The sequence below is a fragment of the Sitophilus oryzae genome, unplaced genomic scaffold (genome assembly GCF_002938485.1).
Source record: "Sitophilus oryzae breed Bouriz unplaced genomic scaffold, Soryzae_2.0 scaffold_1660_pilon_pilon, whole genome shotgun sequence".
In the NCBI taxonomy this organism is placed as follows: Eukaryota; Metazoa; Arthropoda; class Insecta; order Coleoptera; family Curculionidae; genus Sitophilus; species Sitophilus oryzae.
Window position 1 is genome coordinate 560,921 of NW_022146348.1, and position 18,207 is coordinate 579,127.

The 18,207-nt window shown below is 33.2% G+C and overlaps 1 protein-coding gene across 1 annotated transcript in view; it reads right to left on the reverse strand.

Annotated features, from left to right (window-relative positions):
• The window catches only part of LOC115880913 (protein SCAI), a 51,441-nt gene that overhangs the window by 19,435 nt on the left and 13,799 nt on the right, over positions 1–18,207 (reverse strand). The window contains exons 4-7 of the mRNA XM_030898241.1: positions 17,309–17,563; positions 10,768–11,001; positions 8,241–8,428; positions 2,123–2,353 (exon numbers count right to left, since the gene is read on the reverse strand). Of these exons, the coding sequence (XP_030754101.1) occupies positions 2,123–2,353; positions 8,241–8,428; positions 10,768–11,001; positions 17,309–17,563 (908 nt within the window). The remainder of the gene's footprint in view (positions 1–2,122; positions 2,354–8,240; positions 8,429–10,767; positions 11,002–17,308; positions 17,564–18,207) is intronic.

An 18,207-nucleotide genomic window follows, 5' to 3' on the forward strand; every position in this document is an offset into this window, starting at 1 on the left:
GAACGGCTCCTTCCCCCATAATTGCTATTTTACCAACGAGATCTGACTATTTATAACCACGAAGTTGCACGAAAGAGTTTTGATTGCATTAGTTACAACTTCCATGCGGAGGGTGTTAATCTTTTGTTGTTATATCAAAAAAAGATTAACCCCCTCCGCAAAGAAGTTAACACCAATGCAATCAAAACTCTTTCGTGCAACTTCGTGGTTATAAATAGTCTATATAATTTCTAAAAAAGATTATCCCCCTCCGCATAGAAGTTGAAACCAATGCAATGAAAAGACTTCCGCGTAACTTTGTGGATATAGGTAATGTTCAATTTGCGAAGTTTGAAACTTTCGTCATTATTTTCGGCGCCATATGGGTTTTCACGTATTTCTTGACTTTGTCCATGAGTTGTTTATATCTCTGGTTGTAAACTAACAATAACAAATTTAATAACAAAATATTAAACAATGACAAATTTATTGTAGCCTACCCGCAGTGTATACGATGAATAAATACGTTCTCTATTAATATGTTCATGGATCTTATAAGCAGGAATTCCAGGGGACAAATGAATATTGTGACTTGTTTTGCTGCTTTTTGTTCTTTCTTTCACGATTCCTCTGGAGCTTATTCTTTGCACAGTCGAGCATGAAATTCCTAAAGCCTCCGATGCTCTCTATAAAACACGTATTTTCGATTTAGTTACAAAATATTAACTCGGTAGTTGTCCAATTACATCGTAAACAGCCGACACATGTAAAAGGGTCTTTTCCAGCATCTTTTTCGAGTTTCAAATACACGATAACTTTTAATATGAGCCGTTGTTCTTTTTCACTAAAACGGGACGGCATTTTAAACACAAATTAAATCACAAATAACTAAATAAACACAGAAAATCCCACAAAAATTTAGGGGAAACTATCGGAGTCGTTAAAATTTAACGACAACATTGACAGTCGGCGATATTCTTTTGTTCGATTTCGGCGGGTAATACAATAAATATGATGTTTGCCTTTTTCTATTCATGCACATTAGACAAGGAAGTACGATTCTTTATAAGTAATGAAGGTGATCCGTATGCAAAACGAAAAAAAATAATCGTACGATGTAAGAAATATAATGGACCAAATAATGGACTTACGTTTTTGACACAAAATTTCCATTTCATGTGATAAACATGGATAAGAGAGAGAATGACAATATGTGACGAAAGACTCAAACTTCGCAAATTGAACAGTAGGTACCGTATGATCGAATAAAAACGGCGTCAGCGATGGCTATGAAATAAAGATCGCTGTCATTTTAAATGTAAAATTATATGGGAACTGTCATCGATCGTCATTTCCAAGCCAACTGGACGCCGTTTTTTTTTCGATCATACGGTATATTTAACTATTGTCGATCTCATAATAGGTAATTTATTTAAAATCCCTAATCGCCCGAAAAAATAGAAGATATGGCAACGTTGGAAATTTTCAAACTTCTAGATTCAGTCTAGAACAGTGTTACCAACTCCGGGATTTTATCCCTAAATTTGGGGAGAAAAAATCTATATGGGGATTTTTTTAGGGAGTAAAATTTTTTGGGGATATTTTTAGGGATAAAATTTCATTGGAATTTTACTGCTACAAAAGAGGAGATAAGACTGCTATTTTTCAAAATTAATAGGAAAGTATAAATAAAACAAAATCATTTATTTATTTTAATCACCGAATCTTGGATAGCAGTTGTGGGGATTTTAGTTGTTTGGATTTAAGGTTTGATAGCTTTAAGCAAATACGATTTGGCTATGATATCACAACCTAAAAACGGCGTATCGGCGTAATGGCGTAATAACCTTGAATGGATTTCCAGTAATTCTATTGGCTGAAATATTCATCTGTCAGAAATTTTATCTGTCAAATTCATCTGTCAAAAATTTCAGCCAATAGAATTACTGGAAATCGATTCAAGGTCGTTACGCCGTCAAAATAGTGTGTATACCAATTTTGGTGAAAATCGGACGTTTTCCAGTTTTCCCAATAATTACCTTATTTTTATCTGCAGAATATGCTTGAAAGTTGTAAAAATTTAATTGAAAGTGACTCCATTCTCTTGAACGGAGTCACTTTCAGTCCATTTGTGTATCTTTACCTTGAAAAGCAGGAGGTGTGTCTTGCGGTGACATTAATGTAACTAACGGTTGTCCGAAATATCTAGGAATGTGTTGAAAAACAAAACTATTGTCAGAATCCACTATCACGAATAAAGGACGTCTCGTGAACGGGTATAGGTCACCAGGGTAAAGGCAGTGTACTTCTTTTGTCTTCTTGTGTTCTCCGTCTCTTCTACCGGTCGTCGAAACACCGCCCAGGTCGTATCCCACTGAAAATATAATGTTACCGTTAATGGTTGTTGATTTCATTTTAATATAGCGGAGATACAATTGACTACAAACCACTGTATGTACAGGGTCCGGTAATAGTGCCTTGAGCATCTGTAGCTCCTAGAATAAAAAAACTTGGGAATTTTGTTTAAGTGCAAACCTAAAGTACAAATTACCTAGGTATAACAGATGCGAAAGAACACCGAATTACGCGTTCAGGTTTCTGTGACCTTCAGAAAGAGTTCATAGACAATCCGCATCAACGTATAGTTTGGGTTATTATTTGTTTGGGTGAAAATATATATATAATCTGCACCAATATGTTATCGAGGCCACAGACTTCGAGACATACGAAAAATCAAGTCCATTTAGCGTGTGTCGCAATTTTCACACCTTAAAAAATTAGTTTTTTATAGCTATAGCAACTGCAGCGACTATGAAAAAAGCTGTGTGATTTTCATAGAAAATAAGGGCACCTGTAATTCATTTGAGAATGTTATAAATCGCTAAAAGAGGTTTCAAATCTCTTGGATGTCTATTAATATTAAATAAATTTTTTTGACACAGTTTGACATTTCAAACAACCAATGGGAGGTGTACTAAATTTAAAATTGACAGCTGTTTGAATTTTGTACAAATCTGATTGGCTCTTTTGTCGTATCGCTGGCGACAGTCGCAGTTCTGAGAACGGGGCTTAAATCTTTGTAAAAATGTCTTTTTAAATTTTCAAACTTGAACAGTTATTTTGGACTCATTTAAAAAAACGGCAAAGAGAAAATATATTTCTTTTGTCGAGATACCAGCCCTGAACATATTTGCACTTATCCAAGACTCACCCTGTAGAGTAATATCGCGCTTTTGATAACTGTCTACAGCTGATTGAGCCACGATTTTTTCATCTGCCCTTTTGCATACGGCTTTTTAAGTCAATAAATATGACATTACACCAATCGGCATGCGTGTATGCGATTTTTTTTTGTTAAAATTTCATGCCTCTTTCGCGTTGCCTGCCGGCATTTTAGCCACGAGAAAAATGTCCGCCAACAATTTTCCACGTTTCTTAATAATAAATAAAAGCTCTTTGGCAATTATAACTCGTGTACCATATAATATTTTTAGTGCCAAAATTTCACCCTTTCGATTGGCCGCCCCCGCTTTAAGCCCCGGGATCGCGCTGGCAGACATGACTATTTCATAATGGCTACACATAAGGAGACTTAACAAGAAAAATTAGCCATGTAACGATGATAAGGTTTTTTATGTAGCCAGCTCTCGGTCTATTAGGTCTGCACGTAAACGAAATGCCGTTTTTTAGCCGTTTAAAAAGTTTTTTATTATTTGAGTTATAACCCGACACACTTTTGCGGGATCCTGTATATCAAGGCGTCTCAATATTTACTTATTTCTATGAGGTTAGGTTAGGTTAGGTTAGGGTAGAGACGAGCAACAAATCGCAAATTTCGATTCAATCCCAGCGATTTGAAAATCGCGATCGCAACCTGCGATTGGCTCTCATAGGAAACTGCGACTGCGATTTCTTCTATTTGCGAGTTTCAATTTAGGCAACCAATATTACTATAGTTGCGAGTTGCGATTTTGTTGCGATTGTGATTTTGTAAACTAGGACCGTGATAACCTTAAATTCTATCTCCGAGTTTGAATATTTAGGAGTTGCGATTTTGTTCTGCATGTAATTTTGTGGTTCATTGAAGCATTTTATATAAGTCTGTTCAACGACAAGATCCTTACCAATGATAGATGTGTCTGTCATTTTAATTTGAAAGTAGTTTATTTTATTTTACAAAGAAATAAGTTGGTACAACTAGAACGCATAGCAGGAAATTAATATATTTAAAATTTGACTGACAAGTGATTACTTCGAGTTATTTTATTTAACAAAAAACGGTGTGTGTTAATACAAAACAAATAAGAACAAGACACCACATACCAAAAAAATATAACAAAGAACTATTTTTTACTTTCAAGCTTCATAAAACTTCCCGCATTTATGATTATATAATCAATATAACTTATGTACAAATACAAATTTGTAATATGTTTGTAATATTCGACAGGAATAAATAAAACAAACTACCGTATGATCGAAAAAAAATGGCGTCCAGTTGGCTGGGAAATGAAGATCGCTGTCATTTTAAATGTAAATTTATATGGGAAATGTCATCGATCGTCATTTCCCAGCCAACTGGACGCCGTTTTTTCTCGATCATACGGTATTTCATTAATAATAACACTTACCAAATTTTATACCTTAAAGGTTGATTAATTAACTTTAATCGTAATTTTTTTAAACTAGTGCCTTTTGATATTATTTTTCTGCAGTACTAAAATCTATTATTTACCTATCGTGTGATGTCGATATTTTACAGCTACTCCAGTTTTTAGTATGTGTATAGTATGGCCCTTCTACCATATACGAGATGCACTTATCTACGACGAGATGGTATACGAACTTTATTGATGGTAACTTATTGGTGTATAAGACTTTCGGTATACCAGACTTTCTGCCTGGGCAGCGAGTATTAACCATAAACTGTGCTCTGGGTCTACAGTCAATTTTCACTCGATTTTTCCTCCACTTGACTTCAAAAGACACAAAACATACGTAATAACACGAATCAAAATGCATTATCTTCCCAAACGCAGGGTATTTGACAAAAGTTGACACTAAATTATAACCTATAATTTAGCAAGACTTTAACAAGCGTCAAAAATCTATAAAGGCGAGTTGTCGTTGTCTTTCATCGTTCCGCCAAACAAGCGCCAAACCAATAAAATTGAAATACGATCTGTCATTTTTGAAATAAACCAATAAAACACAAAACATCCCCCTTTAGAACTTTTTCTTTAATGGCCATAAGCACAGGCCATAAGCGGGAGTAAAAGACCAACCGCCCGAACAAACACTAGAGGCGCCACTGGTCATCAAATGGTGTAAAAATTGCGAAAATTTAAGCATCTAATTTTGACACAAGGGGTCGCACTTAGCTTTTTTTAATTTTAATTCAATATTCATTGTTTCCAAACTATATTATATTAGACTTTGTTGTATTTTGTGAATGTATAAATATTTTCTTAGTACAATGTTGCATTATATTAATTTAAATTATATTATATACATATTTAAAATTCAAATATTATGACATATATGTCAGTTGCCGTCTAAAATGTCATCTTGATAACAAAAAGTTAGTTATTGTCAGAAATAGTTAAAATCATGTTAAAATATTAAAATTTACAAGTTATAATTAGATATTTTATATTATTTCAAAAACAAAAACTTAATAGTACAGCGTAATGTTGATATGCAGGTCCAAAACAAAAAGTGCCGTTATATTTTTCAGTTTTCGTTGTCAGCCGCGGAAGTTTCAGTGATTTTAGTGTTGTCGGATATTTTTATTTGCGAAATAGAAATATTGCGTTTGGATTGCAAAACTATAAATGGAAGCTTTATTGCAATGTAAGTAAGCGTTTGTCCATTTTATATTTTACTTTTTTCATACCTACTACAAATATACATATATTGAAATTTTATAATTCGTTTTATTTAAAAAATGTTAGAAAACAAGCTTGTAATCCGGTAATTGACATAATTGTTATGTACTATGTTCCATTTAAATGTAATATATTACTTTACAATTAAAAAAATATATTAAAAATATATACAGGCATTAATTGAAATTTTTAGTTTGCGAACAAACACGAGAGGCGCTTTAATATAGAATATTTACTTTCATTTCTTAACATGATAGACGAAGTTCTAAAGGGGGATGTTTTGTGCTATAAAACTGTACATGTCAAAAAACTCCCAGACACCAATTTTCATCCAAATATTGACATTAGTTCAGAAATTATTTGGAAAAAATCGAAATAAAAATGAAACTTCTACACCCAGTAGCTCCGAAACTAAACATTTTCGGACATACATTTATACGAACTTTTTTATCTATTTTTATCTACAGAATATGCTGCCGAAGTTTCTGGAATACAGTTCGGAACACCCTGTATACTGTTTGTGTGTTGCAGCCACGGGGGTGTCACTTGTATGGGAAAACAGGCAACAGTCAAATTTAAACGTGCCAGGACCAACGATAAAGAAAGCAACATCTGCCAGGCATTGGCTTTCTTTGTCACTCACATTGCTTAAATCATGATACCGCGGCCATTTTGTCAACAAAGAAGCTGGCCGGGCTGTCCTGGCAAGTGATTTAAAACAATTTTGCTTTTTTGCAATATTAAATTACCATTTGGATGTATTTAATGCGATTATTCAGTTAACTGGTAAGTCAGAAATTACACACAAATACTTTATTCGTAAATACAACTAAGATGTAAACGTATTTTTGTATTTTTAGATTTCAACTCTTGCAAAGACCCGCCGATAAAACTTGCCTGGCAGCGTACCTGTTTAACTAAACGTATTATTTCCTGATAATAATATCAAAACACGCAAGTACCTCTATAATTTATGATGAAAAATGATTTTGATTATGTTTTATATTATTTAAATACTTTCTAACCTCAAATAATAGTAAGATCCTTGTTTATATCGCACAGCCCGTTCAAAACTGTATTGTCTTCAAAAAATGTTTACAAAACACACAATTATTAAAAAAACAATGTCCTTTTAATCTGATTTATACCTCAAGGATGCCAGTAAAATTTTATTACATCAACATTATATTATTTGGCCGTTAATATGCAAAAAGGAGCATATTGCCTTAACTTAATTTTTTTTTACTTCTCCTGACAATGTTCTCTATATTCTCTATTTTGAGTTAGTAAACTTTTGAACGGGATGTGCGATATATAAAATACATAATATATCCAAGGGTATGATCGGATAAAAGTATTTTTTGATGCATTTTTTGGTTGTTTATGCACGTTGGCTTGGTTTATGTTTTATTCAGCTTATATTTATTTGGTATAACAGTTTTTTTTGCCTTTGGAATTGCACATGCATTGAGGCTAGAGTGTTTCATTAGATCATTAAAGGAATTTAAATTAGCATATATTTTTTGTCATATTAGTGTGTTATCATGATACAGGTAGTTGTATCATAGTGCCTTATGCATGTTATTTACCTATTATATACTTATGTAATGTATTATCAGTAAATAGATGATAACATACTACTAAATGTCTTTTTAATAGTATGTTTATCTTTCCAATTCACTAGTTATTTGCAAAATGTATTTTGAACTAATTTAAGTCATTAATTGATCGTCTTTCTTTTCAGGTTCCGGATATTCTTTTTTCATTGTTAAAAAAAATATATATATTTCAATATTATTGTAATATAAATCGCAGCTCTAAAAAAATAAATGATATTGTTTACTAATGTGTAATTTATTTACTATGAATTTTCTCTGAGAAAATAATAAGTCTTTAATAATATCATTGATTTGCTGTGTAAAGTTAATAGACATATTTTTTAATACATTAAATTGTATTAAAGTAATAAAAAATATGTTTATTAACTTTAAACAGTAAGTCAGTGATACTCTTATTTTTTTAAAAATTTCCCCTCTTTTGAGCCCCGCCCCTCCAATTCCCCTCAATTTAGCTAGTACTGCCAGGCGACACCAGGTGGCGTCTGTTTCCATTTTTAACATGAAGTTAGCATTTCTTTAATGTACCTATTCTTTGGTTGTAGCTGTTAAAAAAAACTTAAAAACTAAATAACTGATTTTTAACTTTCTTTAACTGTTAATATATAGGTATATAAACAGACAATTACATACCTAGTACAATATTTAAATATTAAAATCGCAATCGCAGGTTACAGTCGCAGCGATTTAAAAATCGCAATCGCAGTTTTGCTCATCTCTACTATGAGGAGTTCCATATTCAGCTTTTATCACTTACTGTCTTCCGGATGCTTCGACGTTGAAAAACACCCATCTGCAGACAAATACAACAGTAAAGCTCCATTCACTGGTAGTTCTTTAAAGCCGCTGGCCAAGAAAACAAGAACTTGACTGAGTGTGGGTTTGTACAGAAGATATTTATGGGGATTCTCTCTTCGTGCCGGTCTATCACCATTTTCCAAATATCTTAAACAAAAATATCCGTGCGTATTAGCCAAATCAATTATGGTAAAAATCACCGGCGTAGATAGGTTTTTATTTAGGGTGTGGCAAAAAAGGGTTGCTTTGGGTTTAATCTATACCGGGTGCGTCTCAAAAGTGGTTCACCCCTATAACTTTTTTATTTTTTCAGATAAAAAACGAGATTTGGTATGTTAGTATATGGCTTAAATTAGGATTGATTGACGTATTCAGTTGTTTTTGGTCACTTCCTGTTTTACCGGAAATGACTATAATTTTTGATTTTTAAATGGCACTCTGAATGCTCGGTATTTTTTTTTTACTTTATTCGATAGAAAATGACATTCTGAATAGAGGTTCCTGGAGTATAAAATATATTTTATACCAGGTAATTCGTGCAAACAAAAAACCTTGTGTTCTTGAAAGGCTCGCTCGATTTCGGTATTCGCGGCCGAAATTAGCCAAGTTTGGGGTTCGTTGAAGGACTATTAGAGCTACAATTTAAAAATATTTTTACAAGATACAGAGTGTCCCAAATAGATAAAAAATATCAAAGTTGTATTTTTTTAAATGGAACACCCTGTATATTATTACATTTTTAGTTTCTACGATTAAAATAAAGGTAAATTTGATTAAGGTTTATTATACTTAAACCTTACCGTTTTTGAAATATTTTCAATTTTGTGAAATTGCAGTAAAAATTTTAAAGCTTCATTTCTCTAAGGGTATCAATGTTTTTAATACTAAATATTTAATTAAGTTTATTTATTGATCAGTTATTGTGTTGCAATAATAAAAATAATACTACCTTATACAGAGTGTCTAAAAAATTTATTTTTAAATAATTATTAGCTTCAAACGGCAGTAACTTCTTTAATTTAAATGGAATGCCCTGTATATTTTAGGAGAATCAGATGCACAATTAAATTGTCTATCAAATTGTATTATACCATTTTTTACCTATCCCTTCAAGTTTTCGTAGAATATGCATTTTCTTATAATTTAGACCTCATTTATCAATATATCCATGGAATATTGACATTTTAGATTGTTTTTAAAGCAACAAATGTACAAAATGTACAGACTAGTAATATTATCGTTTTTAGCAAAACGTTAATATTACTAGCCCATTTGTATGCAAAAGGAAAACTATTTAAATCTTTATAAAAGAGTATACCATTAATTAAATAAAACACCATTATTTCCGCCCATATACTGATTAATTACATACTTAATTGTGTTCGTTAATAAATTATTATAAATAAATGTGAATTCGAGTCAGAAATCAATATAATAATAAGTTATCAAAATTAAAGTCTCTGTTGTTATAAATAAGCATTTATTAAAAAATGAAATATCATTTTTAAGGTGTTACTTTTTATCACACTGTCTAATGCCCATACAAAATTCAGTTTTTTAGTATTTGGACCAATTATTATTAATCAACGCAAACAGTCAGTTAATGTAGTTTGAATACTGGAATCATATTAATTGGTCCTCTTTAACAAATATTTAAACAGTTTTTTTTATTTTTTAATGAAATAAACGAATTATATCGACAATATTAGTATCTGTACTCTTTAAAATTTGGTACATCTTTAAAAATAATCTAAAATGTCAATATTCCATGGGTATATTGATAAATAAGTTCTAAATTACAAGAAAATGCATTTTCTACGGAAACTTAAAAGAGATAGGTAAAAATGGTATAATATAATTTGATAGACAATTAAATTGTGCATCTGATTCTCGTAAAATATACAGGGTGTTCCATTTAAATTAAACAAGTTATTGCCGTTTGAAGCTAATAATTATTTAAAATAAATTTTTAGACACTCTGTATAAGGTAGTATTATTTTTATTATTGCAACACAATAACTGATCAGTAAATAAACTACAGTAAATATTTAGTATTAAAAACTTTGATACCCTTGGAGAAATGAAGCCTTAAAATTTTTACTGCAATTTCACATAATTGAAAATATTTCAAAAACGGTAAGGTTTAAGTATAATAAATCGTAATCAAATTTACCTTTATTTTAATCGTAGAAACTAAAAATGCAATAATATACAGGGTGTTCCATTTAAAAAAATACAACTTTGATATTTTTTATTTATTTGGGACACTCTGTATCTTGTAAAAATATTTTTAAATTGTAGCTCTAATAGTCCTTCAACAAACCCAAAACTTACAATTTGTAAAAATCTAATCGTTTAGCTACAATACTCCGTGTCGTATGTGGTGAACAACCCTGTATAATATAGTATGCTGGGTAACTCTATCAACAATCGCTTAAATTACTGGCTTATATTTAAGAAACACACTGTGTAGAATAATTCATTACCCTTTTTGACCAGGTACACTGTAAGGGACACGTCCAGGTGCCGGGGACGCGTCGTAAATGTGATTGAACTCTTCTTGAGGTTCTCGCTCCAACGTTTGGATCATTCGAAACATATCCATCGTCAATTCGGAAAATTTGACTTGATCCGTAGCACAACCAACGATTAGTATTTCTTGTAGTGTTAAATTCATATATTGTGACTTCTCTACAGGTGGAGTGGTAAGCGGGCTCAACCTAAAAGAAAATAGTTCTTAATCGTCTTTCAATTTTTCAAATCATTTGTTGTCAAATCGTTAAACTGTAGCTGAAACTGATCGCCGAAAAGCGGGTTCCCACGTGTCATTTTCAAAGAAGCAGTCTCACTCTCACTTAAGGACGATTCACGGTACACCGTGACTGGCCGGGGCCGTGCGACGGTGAAGGCACGGCCAAACATTGTCAAATGTTATTTATACTTATACATTCATGCTAAGCCGAGCACGGTCCGAGCCTCGCCGGAACCCGTCCGTGCCCCGTCCAAGAAATGTCGGTGTGCATTTTTCCTCGGATCCGCTACGGTCCGGCCCCGTTGCGGCAAACATAAATGAGCCGCCGCGGCTAAATACTTCGTTCGTCTACGGGCCTATAGCGACTGTTTTCTAGCAGTGTTGCCTCACCCAACTTTTAGCGCGTACCACATTATAAACTAAAAATGTACCACTTTGGTACAATTTTTTAAAGCACAACAAAATACATCTGCAAATGACTTTAACCGGTTTGGTCGTTGTGAATTTCTTCATAAATTTCTACATAAAAAACTTCCTGGAGAAAGACACAAATCGAGACGAAAAACATGAAATAGAAATTCAGAAAACCCAATTATAAGTATGTATAGGTTGAAGAAATCTAAGTAATTCTAATACTACACACAATACTTGGAAAACTTAAATTTTATTAAAAAAAAAACGCAAATATAGAAGCATGTTAGAAACAGTAAATTTTCAAGTTTTTTCTTCGGGTTATTTAATATAGGCAACGCCATAGACATTACAACGTTTATACTACGTCGTCAATTAATGCGGATTGTCTCCGAATGGTATCGGTAAGCGCGTTTAATGCAATATCAACGACAATAATTATTAAATATCTATTCATTTTCGGTGCGCGTGGGAAATAATTATTGTACCAAATCATCCTGGATTTGAAAATGTAGTACCACTGTACCAAATAGAATTAAAAGTATCAAATTTGGTACAAATGTACCACTGCGGCAACACTGTTTTCTAGAATATAATCGGCACGGACATGATCCCCGTTGTCCACTCGGTGTAGCATATATTGAAGGCCCGGACGTGGCTCGGTGTCTACTTTACGGAACGTGCCCGGCTCGGGTACGGCCCGGTGTACCATGAATCAGCCTTAAAGGACCTTCAGTATATGCTACACCGAGTGGACAACGGGGATCATGTCCGTGCCGATTATATTCTAGAAAACAGTGTTGCCGCAGTGGTACATTTGTACCAAATTTGATACTTTTAATTCATTCACTGGGACTCAAATGAACATGAGAACATCAACGTCTATCCAGAGTGATCAATAAACTTCGGCATCATATTCTACCGATAAGAATAGGTAAAAACAATGATACAACTAAAAAAAGAATATTTTAAATTTTATCCAACCGTTTTTTATTGTAGTGGTAAAATTCATATTTTTTTATCAAACATATTTGAATTCTACAAGATATTAGGTTTTGGTAAAATATAGTGTTATTAGATTAAAATAACTTTTTTATTTTGTTATTGCTCACAACCTAACGAAACCAAACCAAACCGCGCCGATCTCGCCTATCTCTTTCTTGATCGATTGTTGAACGGGCCGGGAATTTTTTTTTCCAAGAGCTTTTTCGTTACTAATCGACAGTATAATAGAAACTGGAGATCTGACGCTTTTTTGCGTCTTTTTAATGGAGACAAATCGAAATAAAAGCCTCAAACGGTAAAATCGCAAAAGCGCTCCACACGCAAAAACGCAAAAATCGCTTTCTGTGTGGCCGTGGGCTAAGGCCAACTAGCAGTAAGCGCCATAAAAAAAATAAAGAAGAGCGGCGAAGAGCGCAGACCTTTGCGCAGACCAAGTAAAGACGTATAGGCTTTGACCACGCCAAAATTATCATCATATATGGGAAATGTCAAGAATTGCAATTTCTAAACTTTTGCGTCTTGCCGTGCCGTGCAGCTCTTCAACCTTAACCCACAGTTCCGGCGCATGCGTATTGGAACGGCACAACAAATTAATGCTTTAATCATAGAGAAATATAAAATAAAAGAGTTGTCATTTCCATAGTCAAAAGTAGGCAACACGTTTAACGAAGATCGATTGTAGCGCACCCTTGAGCCCTAACTGAACTAATCGAAATATGACAGACCTTATCGGTAAAATAGGTATCTGCATTGCCTACCACAAAAAAGGCGGGCTGTTTAAATGTGAATATAAAATTTGATGTATTTTTAAAAATATTACGAAATTAAAAACTGCAAAAATATAATGAAAGTTTATTTTTAAAAACGGAATATTTGAAAAGTATAAACTATTGTACACTTTTCAAATGCTTACAGTTAAATGCTAAATTAAATTTGATAATATAAAACATATATGCTGAATTAACTTCGAGGGGTAAACTCCTGATGAATTTCTGTACACTAATGCCAAAGTAATGCCAAATAATTTAGTACTAATACCAATAATGCCACGAAAATGCCAACATCTTGTACACCACCAAAATACACCAGCGGTTTACCCTTCGATTTACCTATAGTATTATAAAACGTATTTAACAACGCCACTAACAAAGCATATAAGATCGCAGGGTTTGCAATCTATGCTATTATAACAGATAAAGATTTAAATAAGACATCATCAAAAATTAATTTCAACTTTAAGTTGGATTTATAAACTCAGCAGTCAGCAGTTGAAGTTCAGTTGAGGTAGCAAATGTTCAACACTATTAAATGAAGTCGCAAATTTATAGTCAGTTCGTTTTACGTTCACAGAGTTCAGAGATGGGCAATGTCTTTACATATCGAACTAGCTTTGCATGATACCCTTTCCTGGATCGTGTTCAAATCACATCATCGGCTGAACAAAATATTACATGATGATGGCAAAACACAGCACAAAATATAAAGTTCAAATCATAGAGAAATATAAGGTCTCTGGTTCCTCGGGGAAATAAAACTTCGTCCATAATTTCTGTACGCACAAACACAAAACAAACAAACAAAGTTTATGCTACACAAAATAATAACAAAATTCCAAAATTCAAAACAAAAAATTGTAAACAATTGCAAAATACAAATAATTTGCTGTCATGTCACTTGTCATTCTTGTAATGACACGTGACAGGTAGCAGGTGGCGACGCTTTGGAGCCCTAACTGAACTATGCAACATTATGGCCAAGTTAGACAACCTTTCAAACACTCTTTTATTTTAGTTACTTTATGGCTTTAATATAGCCTAGTTACGAAAGCAGCGTGTAACTCCCTGGTTGCGGCTGCCGCTTCGTGAGCAACGGGTCGTTGGATCGATCTCCAACAGAGGTAGATTTTTTACATTTTTTTACAGCTGTTTTATTTTTTTTATTTATTTAGAGCTATACGGTTAGTCTCTGGTTAAGTTTTTTTTTGTTTATAGATTGCACGCGAAATACCCGATCGATTTTATAGAACTGCTATAATATATTATTACAATTTGTACGTTTTTGAAATTTAGGTTAAATTATGCTACTATTACTTCATATGCATCTAATTGCCTGTAATTTGAAACTTGTTTAATTCATTTTAAATTATTAAGATCTATACAATGTTCTTTATCAACAATATGTTCAGCAACGCAAGATTGAAATGAAGGTGAAATTTTGGTCTCCTTTGATGTATCTTCGTTGTTCCCAAGTGTTCCAGTTCCACATACTTTAGGCTACTTGAAGGAATTACTGAACGCAAATGGTCTCGACAACAAAACTGTGATTGAATATATTGAGCTTATATCGTTATGTATGAAATAAAATTGTTTTCAATTTAATAACAACTTTTTTGAACAGCGGGAAGGTACAGCAATGGGTAATCCATTGTCTCCATTTTTGGCTAATTTATTCATGAGCAGGTTTGAAGTGGAGGCTAAGAACCAGTTTGAGTATTTTCCAAGAGCATGGTTTAGGTATGTGAATGATATTTCTGCTGTTTTTGACACACATTCAGACACCATAGATAATTTTATTTCTAAGTTAAATAATCGTTTTCCTTCCATTAAATTTACGCATGAAATTGAGAACAACGACAGATTACCATTTCTAGACGTATTGGTTATTAGAAATACTAATAATTGCCTGGAATTTGATATCTATAGGAAAAATACGACCACACGCAGATATATTCCTAATGAATCACATCATAGTGCTGAACATAAAATGGCTAGTTTAAATTTCTTAGTTCATAGATTACTTAGTTTCCCACTTTCCAACGAAAGATATGAAATAGAAAGAGATTACATTAGGAATGTAGCTGAGTGTAATGGATATTCTCCTTCACTAGTTGATAAATTAATTAGAAAACGTAGGTATAGGTTAATGATTTCTGAAAATTCGACTTTTCAAGTTGAGAAAAGGAATTTTTAAGAATGTCAATTATAAACTTGTGTATAGTGCTAATAATAAATTACAACAATTATTAGGTAATCCAAAGGATAAAACACCTCCACTGGAAAGGTCGGGTATTTATGAAATTTCTTGTAAAGATTGTAATCAGAAATATGTTGGGCAAACTAGAAGATCAATATTAACTAGATTTAAAGAACATTTAGCTCAGCTAAGATATGGTAGACCGGATAAATCTTGCGTTGCCGAACATATTGTTGATAAAGAACATTGTATAGATCTTAATACTTTAAAATTAATTAAACAAGTCTCAAATAACAGGCAATTAGATGCATATGAAAGCATCAGAATTAATAAATGTAAAGATAGTATGAACAGAGACAACGGTCCAATTCCTTCAAGTTCTTTGTTCCTACTACTCTAGCGGCGGAAATCTAACTGTTACGCTCAGTGGGCTCTGACTCGGTTGGCTAGATTTTGCCACGCCCACTCGGTGCCCACTGAGCGAGTATATAAACGCTCAACTTGTAGATTGTACTGTTGTTGCTTAGATTGTACTGTAGATGCTAACATGGTTAGCGAAACGCGCGTCCAGTGTAAAAGTAAAAGTGTTTTGGTGTATTCTGGTGATTTAGTGTTTTTATTTTGCTATAATAAAAGACAAGAAAATAACCCACGATTTAATTTTGGCGGGAACTGTCGGTTGGAGTTGGAGAGTTGCACGGTACGGCTAGATGGAAGTATTTCCAAACCAAGTGACCGCATTTTTTATGATCATAATACCGGGTCCAGACTAAGGTGACAAAAAGTAAACACGATTTTGAGACAAAAACAAGACAAACTTGAAACAAAAAATGGGGAATTCTGACAAGACAAACTTGAGACAAATTGTCTACACCGCAAGAACAAAAGTACAACAAAGTCAAAAGTTTAGTTGTTGCGGAATGCCACACTGCGCCGACAACTTGTCGCAAAATATACGAACAAAACAGAGACACTTTGATCTTTACCGACTCGAGACGGGACATTGAAAAGTCTTCGAATTTTGAAACAAAACAAAAATGTCGCAAACATGTATTGGATTTATCGCAATTTTGTCGTAAAATATGAATGTTTCTGTCTTGTCGTTGTTTTGTCTGCTTTTTCTGCTATACTAACGATTTTTTTTGCAACTAAAAGTTAGGCGTTCAGAAAATTTGATTAAATTTGTGACATTTTTATTATACTTAGAGATTTAGTTGCGCGTTTCGAAGAATTCAGCATATTGTCTATATACGTTTTACTTAGTAAACATTTGGGCTTTCATACAGTAAAATAAAATACTGCGACTTTTTGCGACTTTGCTGATAAAATGAGAAAAACATTCTTGGTTTCCTCTAATTTGCAAATCAGTGATATACTAATGTGAGGTGTAAAACGCGATGGCATTGTTGTGTACAAAGCGATCCCATTAGTGCCACTAGCAGTATAGCACAATTTGGCATTAGTAGCGGCTTTAGTGGTATGGGCATTGCTCGCGGATCAGTCGTAGCATTAGTAGTATTAGTTGCGATATTACTACTGGTATTAGTGGCATTGACCGTGGAAACACTGGAACACTGATTTTTCTTTCTTTTTTTTTTAGAATCGACGAATTATCCTTTATTTTGTTCATATTATTCTCTCTTTAATTGAAAATAGCAATAATTTATATAAGGTCTACATAAAAAAATTTCGATCAACTATCGGTGTCAAATATCCCACTGTGCGGCATAAGGTAGCTATGTGGTAGCTACCGTATGATCGAATAAAAACGGCGTCAGCGATGGCTATGTAAATTTATATGGGAAATGTCATCGATCGTCATTTCCAAGCCAAATGGACGCCGTTTTTATTCGATCATACGGTATATACTTTGTTGTATAATTTACCTGTGGGATAGAACAATAGGGTTCGTATCCGTATGAAGTACCGTCACCAACGATTCAGATGTGATAAATGCTTTGATCTCGTCTAACACCAAACTCCATTCGATCTGATCATCGGGTTCGTAAGTGCTAGTATAATCGGCGATATGTCTATCTAACTCAACTATTAACTCCCTAACTAACTTCATTCTTCTTAGAAGAAGGCACACTACTATAAATCGTGCGTAATAGCGAAGCTTTTTTACCATCAGTTCTGACCTGTAACAGAATAATACCAGTCAAATAACGGTGCGTCTCAAAAGTGGCTCACCCCTATCACTTTTTTATTTTTGCAGGTAAAAAATCGAGATTTGGTATGTTAGTATATGCCAGAAATGAAATTAGGATTGATTGACGTATTCAATTGTTTTTGGTCACTTTTGATTTTTAAATGGCACCGTCGGTATATTTTTACTTTATTCGATAGAAAATAGCACTCTGAATAGAGGAAATATCATACGTCAATTTCTGACATTTTCGCTTAAAAGAAAATCGTCTTTTAAATTTCAATCTAGAGTGCTATGGTTGTGTTAAAAACACTAATTTTTAATCAAGGGGCCATAGAAAAATAAATTTGATCGTCTAATGTTTTTTTAAACTATCGCCCAATTGCACTCCATGCCCACATTATCTAAGATCATTGAAAGATTGGTTAAAAAAGGTTTCTATCTTTTCTCCTTAAATATAAAATACTTACTACCCATCAATTTGGATTTCTAAGTAACAGTTGCACAAATGATGCTATGTTCGACCTTTTTAATAATGTATACTCTAGCCTGAATAACCATCACTCTACAGCTACAATTTTCTGTGATTTCTCTAAGGCTTTCGATTGTGTAAATCATAATATCTCAATTAACAAA